This window comes from Plasmodium gonderi, assembly GCF_002157705.1.
Source record: "Plasmodium gonderi DNA, contig: Pgo-contig_80, whole genome shotgun sequence".
Lineage (NCBI taxonomy): Eukaryota > Apicomplexa > Aconoidasida > Haemosporida > Plasmodiidae > Plasmodium > Plasmodium gonderi.
The window spans coordinates 4,075-15,240 of record NW_021629013.1 but is presented as its reverse complement, the minus strand read 5'-3'; the positions used below and the strand labels follow the sequence as shown (position 1 = coordinate 15,240).

The 11,166-nt window shown below is 18.1% G+C and overlaps 1 protein-coding gene across 1 annotated transcript; it reads right to left on the bottom strand.

The window, feature by feature from the left end:
- Positions 1 to 5,543: 5,543 nt before the first annotated feature.
- Positions 5,544 to 6,813, bottom strand: PGO_000870 (variable surface protein; the record flags this gene model as incomplete). Its single annotated transcript, XM_028690850.1, has 3 exons — positions 5,544 to 5,657; positions 5,943 to 6,428; positions 6,784 to 6,813. The coding sequence occupies 3 exons, from the start codon at positions 6,811 to 6,813 to the stop codon at positions 5,544 to 5,546; spliced, it is 630 nt and encodes a 209-aa protein (XP_028546651.1).
- Between the last annotated feature and the right edge of the window lie 4,353 nt (positions 6,814 to 11,166).

Genomic DNA, 11,166 nt, shown 5'->3' with positions numbered 1-11,166 from the left:
ATTAGATAATAATATATTTCTTTAGATATGGTTTGAAAAAAGAGATAATATACATGTACATTCAAATAGTTTTTTATTAAAATAAAATATATATGGTATGAAAAATCACACTGTTTATTTTTTTATAAATATTGTATATATATATATTTATGTACAAATTAGATCGTTAATTATTATATATTATAAAATAATTGAATCATTTGTAATATATATACCATTTTTTATATCATTTTAAAGAAGGATATTTAAAAACAAATACAAAATAAAATGAGAAAATATAAGAAGGATTGTAATAATGAAATATTAATATAACAAAAATATATAAGAATTATATATTTTTTAATAATTAAGTAAGCATAAAATGTTAATATAATTCTTTTAATTTAAATATATATATAATAATTTTATATCTATTTCACTTTAATTTTCATAGTATTATTTATTATTTAATTAAAAATTTATAAAATATAAGAATGTATTAGTATTATGGACGATGAAAAAGATAATGATTTTTTTACATTTTAAAAAAATGGTATAAAATTATTAAAATAAAATATGATCATTTAATAGAAATATGTTAATATATTGTATGAAACATATAAGATATATATGTGTACAAAGTGAAACATTAATTAATATTACAAATATAAATATTTATATTTTCTTTTATATTTCTCATATATATGAAGGATAATATATTTATATCATAAAACATTCGGCTATAAAAAATTCAGACATAATCAATTTAATACAGATCTAAGTGTTTTTCATAAAATAATCATTTGAATTATAGATGTTGATCATATTCAAAATTTATAACTACAAGGTACTTTAATTTATATATACATAATTATACCCTTATACAGTTATAATAATACCGTGTGCTTAAAAGTCTTTACTTCATAATTTAATGAATTTACAGTATGCGTTTATTTTGAAACATTTTAAGTTACATTAGCCTTTATAGGATTTTATATATTTTTTATTATATACATATGATAAAATTATAAATTTAGATATACAATATAATTCAGGAAATATGTGCATAACATGTGTAAATTATAATAATAATTACAATATATATTTACCCTATAAATACAAAATATAAAATTATATAATATATAGCATATACTAGGGTTTTTAATATAAATAATAACATTTTTTTATAGAAATAAAAAATTTTTATCCTATCATTGTTAATTCATAACTAAAACTTATATATTCTGTATATAATAAATACAAAAAATATTATTTTATGATAATAATTTATTATCTTACGTGCTTAGTATTAATAAAAATGGTATTCATTAAGGAACTATATATTAATAATGAATTATTTAAAAATATTATAATAATTATTCAATGAATTAAAAATGTACTTACATCTTAAGTGTATAAATTTTGTATTTGTCAAATATTATTATTTTTTGATAAATGGTCCACTTTTTATATGAATAAATAATATAAGTTTTTTATGGAAAAAATTTACATATTTATTAAGAACTCATTTACAATTTGATAATGATTTCGTAAGTAGAATATATTATGCATTATTTTGTGACTTCAAAATAATTATTATAAGATAATGAACCTAAGAATATAGTACACCTCATATAGTTTAAAATTAACTTTTTATGATATAAATTGAGGGCTTTATAAGAAAAAAATATAAATATAAATTGAAATTTACTTAATTAATAATTAATAATATAAGCAAAATAATAATTAATTAACACATATTATATAATATATTATGTTATTATCAAAATTAATGCCTAAAATATTCAATAAAAAAAAAAATTATATATGAACTCCAAAAATAGTGAGGCTTTTGTAGATAAATACGACTCAATAAGAGAACTGCAAATGCTATATTGAAATATGGATCTCCTTATATATATTCTCCTTGTACAAAACTTAAATGAGTTTATCGAAATCTACCAAAGAAGGAAACATCTTTGATAAACAGAATAAGAGGTATTCGAAAATTACAAATATATAAAGATAGAATGCATAGTGCAAAAATATATAATGAATACGATTTTTCAAGGAGAATATATTGACAATTTGATCCAGAAATATTTTCACATGTAATTATTTACATGGACAGTTGTAAAATAATTGATATCTTAAAGATTTATTTAAGAAATTTGTCATATTTACATGCACTGATTTAATATAAATAATGATATATCCAAATATAATGATTAGAAGTTAAATTCTGGCAAAAACCGCTTAAGTATATAGGGTCATATAAAATGCATAAAAATAAATAAAGTACTGAATGTTCATAAGTTTAATTTAAGTTACAATCACAAATGAAAAATGACTTTTTCTGGAAAAACATGTTTGTACATATAATTGCATATTTATTTTGTTATAATAGCAAGATAATGAACATACCTAATGTTAGATATATTAGTCTTTGTGTCTCCTTTATTTCTTGGATATGGTAAAATATATTTTATATAAATAGTGTTATCAAAAAAAAGAAGTGAAGTAATAATTTGTTCTCACATATAATTTTGACAGATTATACATATATTTCTATGTTATTTATCTTGCAACATATATAATATTATAAGGTTGCATGAAATCACAATGAATAAATGATATTTGATTTGTGTAATAGTTTGTTCCTTATTGTAAATAGGATTAATATTTAAAATTATTTATATAATGTTTAAAAAAAATACCATCATTGTTGCTTTAAAATTACGACTAGGTTTTTATTGTGTATATAAAATTTTATTATTAATTTAATATACGATAAATTTAGAATATACATATAAACATAATATATTTATAAAGGTACACGTTATTTTGCTCGTTTATTAAAATGAATATAATTTTTTTTTATATATCATTTATTAAGTAACTGTATATTACACATTTCAGTCTAACTTCATTTAATTATATCTTTGTTAACTGGAGGTATAAATATAGCGTGATTAAAAATATTAAAAATTATTATAAGAGGAACTATATTATATTGTTAGAAAGTCATTTAAAATTTGTTGCTATTTATTTATATTAGTAAAATTAGTTTTTATTTCAATCCAGTCCTTTTATTACACTTCCAAGGAATTTGTTTATAATAACATTATTACTGTCCCCTAGCTATCTAAATTATAAATATTGGAGATTTTAAATATAATAACTGCCTTAAATGAATATAATTGAGTTCCCTTTCATTGGTTCCGAGGAATAATTATGATCGTTCTTTAGATACATATTATTAAATATACTTTAATTGAACATAAATTATTGAGAAGAAATCATTATATTTTTTGTCTTACATAATCATTACCTATTTATAGAGGTATTTATATTTATTTTTATTATCTATATTAGGCAAATTTAATCCATTTTATTTGTCCCTTTAATACTAAATTGAATTCTTCAACTTTATATGTATTTTTCTTTTGGAAAATACTAAGCATTGGCTACAGTATATATAAATATTTGTTCTTAGTTGTTACATTCTTTTTACACATTATATAAATTTTTATATTTTTTACAACATTTTACATTAAAACAAATGTTCTTCTTATATGATATAAATTTTTATTATATAATTTTTACACCTGATTCACGGAATAATATCTTTTATAATATTGAGCTTTGAAAATATCAGAATTTTTCATTATTAAAACTGAGATCATAATGTTGATAGTCTTGCTACTAATATATTTTATATATTTATTCTTATTTAAGTTAAATTAATAAGTAATTTTTTTTTAGAATAGAAGGAAATATATATATGCCTGTTTTATTTATTATTGAATATATATTTAAGTCATTATTAGAATACTTACACATGTCTATGTAAATGCACATCTGAATTAATAACAAGAAATGCATTTTTTTTTTAACAATATGTGCTTAATAAAAATTAGTTTTTTATTATAATTATTTACATTCTTCAAATATATAATGTTATATTTTTATGAATTACTAATTATGTAATACACATTAAATGTATTTAAAGAATACTGTAAATTATATATACATAAATGTTGTAGATATTTCTAAAACATTATATTTTTATTTGTATTATAGATTATTTATTTAGATTAGCTTTAATGATTATTATATATATGTCATAAAGCATTTATTTATACTCATATATTTTTATAACATTTTTTCCTCAACATACTAACATTTATTTTTTTAAATTTTAACGGAGGTAATAGTATAAAATTATTTTCCTAGTTATATATATAATTTTGATAGTAACTATCTAGTATAATTGATACATATTTTTCTAGTAAAACATGCATTAACATTTATGCTCACAAGGTAATTTATTAGCTCTTTGATTTTGTATTATTATTGATTACTTGTGCGTTATATTTAAATTAATATTAAGGTATTTATTTTATTACTTGTTATATAATAGTATTAATGAATTTATAGTAAAATTTCATACTATTGTTAATAAATGAAAAAATGCATATATTTAAAAATAATTTTTACAATAAAAATATTTAACAATATATATATTTAATTTATTTGGGAAATTTAGAATACATTTTTAAATGTTTTTAATTATAAAATATAATAATTGCTATAAAATAGACATACATAAGCAACATCGTTATAGTAATTCATTGAAAAAAATGAGTTAAAAAGAAGTTCTATATATTACAATATTTTGTGTCATATAGGAGCTACAATTATTTTAAGTAACAAAAATAATGTAAAACATGTGTTCTTTTACATAATACATAGAATTCAAAATATGAGGAATAAAAATCCACAAAAAAGTATTACATTAATGATTAATTATAATAATATAATTCAGTGTCACGCATATATGATAATTTGTCGAATTTATATAAAAAATATAATATAGAATATTATATAAAAGAAGGTAAAAAATAATACAACCATTTATGAATACTTAAATAGGAATATTATGGGATCTGTAATGATATATCTTTATCAAATTTATTCATTAATTATTTATACTTAATAAATATTTTTCATTTTTGCAGTATTTAACTATATTAATATTTTTTAAAATATAACATTTGTTTTTTCCTAATTAGCCTACATAACATATTTAATAATATACTTCCATATTACATATATGTTTAATGAACACATGTAGTGATATAACATACATTTTTTTTATTGAAAACTTGTTTTGTTTCATTTTATTCAATTATAAACAACATTAGTATAAGCATTAATGAAGTATTATAATCATTAGAAAAAATAGGAAACTTTTAAGGGAAATCTTCAAATGTATCAATTATGAATTAATTAGGACAATTATCTTATAGAGTATATAGCTCAGTTAATCATTATGTAAAAATAAAAGTAACTAAAATTAAAAAATGATACGTTAAAGTTATAATAGTTGTGATAAAGAGTTAAGCATATTAATTAATATCAACTATAAATAAAAAAGGTTATCATAATACTTATAAATATGTTTTAAATAGGCTTAATATATAGGACACATATTTTATTATGTATTTAAAGAAACTTTAATTAAAATGAATCTTATAAAAACACTTTTATAAAATAATAGATTAAATATTTATATTTAAAAAATATTCTATTTTTGTATGGAAAACATGTATATATCCAATGAAATCTAAATATATAATCGAATAATTCTTATCACTCTTTCCATTTTTTATATACTATAAATACTGTATTATTCTAACATATTCCTGTTGACATTTGTATTTCGCATACAGTTATAAGAAGATATTATATTTATATTGTAGCATAAGCAGACATGGGTCGTTTTATTTTATTATATTTGTGTATTTATCCATGATATGTAAATTAGATCAGTTTTTTTTTTTTCTGAAAAGGATGGAGAACCTTGTCTATTTCTAAAATGATGAAGATGATGTAAAAATTTTCTCATTAAGTTTCTTCCATAATATGTATTATTTTTAAATTTATTAATTTTGGAAAACTATAGAAAGATAATAAATAATTATAAAAGAGCTTGTATTATTAAATTTATTAAATTTAAAGATAAATTTCTTTAAATACTTCATAAATATATTGATAATTTTTAATATTACATTATATATAATAAAAAATATGAGTAAAACAACGATCTTTAACAAAATAAAAACAGAAAAAACCATTTTCGTCGGCGATGAAATATTAGTATTATGAAGAGTTCCATTATGGATTATTATATACTGAGTTTTTTTCTTTATCCACTCTTTTAATAACGAAGTAATATTATCGTCCCCTTTAGGATAACTGGTTTCATAATTATTGTATTGATCTCTCAGAAAACATTTAGCAATTATTGTATTTGGAAGGAGCTTTTCTACATTTAAATCAATATTTAATAAAGACAAACACAAATTCATAAGTATAGAATTTTTGGATTCACTAAGTATATCATTACTCTCCAACGCATTGGATATATTTTCTTCAAAGGTATCCTAAATAAAAAAGAAAAAGAAATTAAGATTAAAAATAATCAACTAAAAACAAAAACATAATGCCTTTTACAAATAGATATGTATAAATATAATAATTTATTTAAATAATTGTTTTCATTGATAAGATGTATAGCAGTGTTATAACCTTTGTCATATTTTCTAAGTACAGACTTTAGGGGAAATGATATTGGTTTAAAGTGTATTACACAAAATATAGTGATTAATTAAATTATAGCGTTTAAGGTGAATTTTAAAGGTTTTCGTTACATTCATTATGTTTCTTGTATTTCTTTTTTTTTTCTGTTACTATATATGATATTATAAAAACATAAAAAATAATATATTTGCACGTTACATAATTCATATTTCTGTGGTTATAGATCATTTATGAATGATTTAGTATTATATAATATTACTAAAATTATATTAACTATGTCTATGTATTGATATTTATATACATAATTATTAATTTATAGTTAACAAAAATTTTTTTATTTTCTGAATGCATTAATTTAATAACAGTTTAATACATTATTTTATATATAATATATTTTATTTGTTATTGTTTATTAGGATTTATCTAATTAATCTTATATGCAACTAATTACCTTTTGTACAGCAAACTATTCTCATGAAGTTTTAATATATTATAAAATTTGATAAACCCATTATATTAATGAATATATAAAGATAACAATTTAAATTTATAAAGTACTATTTATCCCTCTTATATTACAAATATAATAAATATGATATTTAAAAATATTTTTTACTAAGATATAATATTTTGATTATAAATTCTGTAATTAACAGTTTATATATGTTGTCGAAAAAATCTTAATATTACATAATATTTAATTTTTATAATACATATATAATTGTTCAAACATTTCATATTGATTTTTTTCGTTATATGATGGATATTTTTCTTTCACAATACAGTTATAATTAAGTTATTTTTCCCATATTTTTTTTTCATAATAATTTTTAAGATAATGTAATAGGTTTTTATATATTTTCATGTGATATTTTTTTAAGATGTATATATATTTAAGGCATTTTGGATTTAATATACAGTTTAGAATAAATAATATATATGAAATATTAAAATATTTCTTATGATTGTTATGTGTTAAAAGTATTATAAAATTAAATATATGCAATATATTAACAGTGATAGTTTTTATAAAAGCAGTAATAATATAATTTCAAAAGAATGTTATTTTATTATGGAAAAATATATTATATATAAACGAATAACCTTTTCTTTAATGATAATTAGAAAAATAAATTAATTAATAACATATTTTATAAAGTACACGTATAGTATTTTTTTTTGCATGTACACTTTTTTATATTATATAAAACATATTTGTAAATGTTAATAAATGAATAATGAGATAAAATATGTTGTATTATGCAAATTTTTATAGATTAACTATTTTATCTGGTTAAGGGGGTGTTTCTATTTTTTATATTGTTTTTACAGTGTTATTGTTTAAATTAGTAAATTTTTTTAATAGCTATCTTTTATTATTTGAATATAAATTTAATAATTCTTCTTTTGAATCATACATTACATGTTTTACTATCGAAGTGTAATTATAATTTTGTTCTTTTCTATGTTTCAATATTTTGATATTTATACTAATAGTATCATATATTATTAGAATATTTCGTTCAAGAACAATGTATATCAACATTTAATATATATTATTTACTATTTTTTATATATATTTATCATAAGATTTATTTAGATCTATATGGTCTTTCATATAATAACATATGTATTTTTTTCTTATTTTACAATTTCTTATAATACATTTTCTTATATTAATACATTATAGTTATTTAAATGTTGTATTATAAAATAAAAAAAAAAAAAAAAAAACGTAAATTTTTTCATCCATCTATGCTATGTACATATTCTTGTATTTTTTTTTCTTTTATTTAACAATCTAGCTAATTGTTCCACATTTAGACATAGAGATAGGTAGTATTTTATTTTTACTTATGCAAAATATAAATATATTCTAGATGTATATGTTATACTGTTTTTTTTCCTATAGTCAAATATGATTTTTAGGTTTGCAGATTTGAAGTTCATATGATTTGTTAATCATATACTTTATCTTCCTTTTTTTGTAACGAAAATAAGACGCAAATACTTTCCAAATTTTGTGAACTAATGTTAATAAGATAATGTAACGAATTCTTAAGTATACTTATTTGATGAAGTAATTTTTTTTAAAATATTATATAAAAATAATTTTTTATTTTTATAGTTTATTAATAGAATGCTTATTAACTTTACATAGTTACAGAGTAGGTGCTCCTACAGATATAATAACAGTTAATATTACTATTATAGCTTTTTTAATGGTATTATAAGAAATAGTATGGATATGAAAATTGTTTTGAGAACTTCTAGTACATCATGCTGTACGTTCGTTTCTCTCACTACATTGTATGATTACATATAAAGAATAGAATAAACATTATCTGAGAGGATTGGAAATACCGTTGTACAATTATTATATGAACTCAGTACATTATTTTCAATTAGGCATCTAATATTATTCAATTCTTTGAAAAATTTTTTATCTCCTTTTTCTTTATAATTATGTATTAATGTATTTTATTCCACAATCAAAAATACTTAATCATTTACATGTATACTATTCCCACCTATATATATTAATTGACTCAAAAATACTCTCGTATGCATAATATACATCATAAACATCATATAGATTTTCTATTTTAACAAATAAGTACGCCATCATATATTATATTTGGACATACATTTATAATATATATATTTAGAATTGTTGTTTTCAATATAATCCTTAATATATTTAAATATTTGTTGTTTCTGTTCATGAAGTGCGATTCTTAAATGTTTATTTATCCATTAGTTAATGTAAATATAGCATTTAATGTTATTACACGATTCATTGTTTTTAATATAATCAAAATATTTTTTTACTTTTTCATATTCTGTAGCTACTTTAATTCCTAACTCTTCTGGAATAACTAAGCTTTTAACGTATGCGTTAATTTCATCTGTATTGATGATGTTTCCTCATGTTTTATCGAATGATTTCTAAAAAATTATTTAATCGTTAAATGTGTAACACCAACGAACTATATATAAATTATAAGTAATATATATATGAATGTATATATCAAAAAAGTAAATTATTTGTTAAATTATTAAGGAATTTCATGAGAATATTGAGGCAAGACTTAGTTTTCCCCTAATATATAAAAGTTATTGTTTCAGTTGTTATATTATATGACATTATATCTTTTTAAAAGAAGAAAATATATAATAATAAAATTATATTATATATGAATAATAAATCATTCTAAAATTAAAAAAAAAATATATATATATTCTTCATAATTCTTTTATTATTGTATATCTCAAAATAAAAAATTTATGGATTGCATCTCTATTTATATGTATACTACATTATCTACTGCTAATAGTTTATAAATCAATTAATACTAAACAGGATTTGAAACTCATATATTAATGTACATATTTTAAATTAATACATAGTATAATAGGTACACGAGAGTATTATTTAAATTATTAATTTATACATTTATAAATATTTTACATATTAAAATGTATAATTTATGCATAATATTAAATATACATTAAGGAACAAATGTTGTGAAAAATATATATGTTCTTTTGAATTAACATAATATAGTGAATGATATGAAAAGTTTTATTATATGTACTAACCTAGTACGTATTTTCTTATGATGTGAATAAATAATTTTTTTATATTTATTATGGGTTTTTTTTTTGAATTTAAATTAAATTATTTTTTATTTTCTATTTAATATGTTATAAAAAATAATATTTTAATATGAATTAAACTTTTATTGTAAATCATAATATCTATGAAATATAGGCAGGAGAATATAATATAAGTCATGTGTTAATACAAACGCTTTTACAGTTATAATAAGTGTAAAATATTATATATAGTTAAATAAAATTTAACGATATTATAAATTGTAAGATTCAAGTCATAAGATAAAAATAAAGGACAACATTTATATGATATAATACATTTTAATTACATGAATTTATTATTTTGTTGAATATAAGAATTCACAACAAAAGACGCATATATGTTTAAACCATTTTTAAAATAGTTGGAAAATATATTATGTATTTTTTAAAACAAAACTAAAAGATGTATGAAAAATAAACATACTAAAATTATTCTTAATATGTTAAAATATTTTATACTTCAGTTATGTGAAATAATAAAAGTTGTTTATAACATAATAATTTAATTCATGTAAAATATATCTAAATAAATTAGAATGCGTGCAAAAATTATTTAAAATTATGTATATTTTAGAATATAAATGTAATCATGTACGTTAAAAAGTATTGAGTAATATTCATGTATATACATAGATATAATTTTTTAAGCATATAAAAAAAATATGATAATACTATTACTCCAGAACATTGGATTTCTAATATTTTATATAGCCTAATATGAACAAATATATTGTAAATTCTAGTTTATTAAAATACTATATTCCTTTATCACTATAATAACTTCTCTTCTATTATTAATGCGTACTAATAATTTAAAGCAATCAAATTTATAAAAAATCAATTAAATCTTTATGGGTATATTGATTAGTTCTTAATTGAATAATATATTTCTTTTAAGTTTTCTATAATTATACTGAGAAA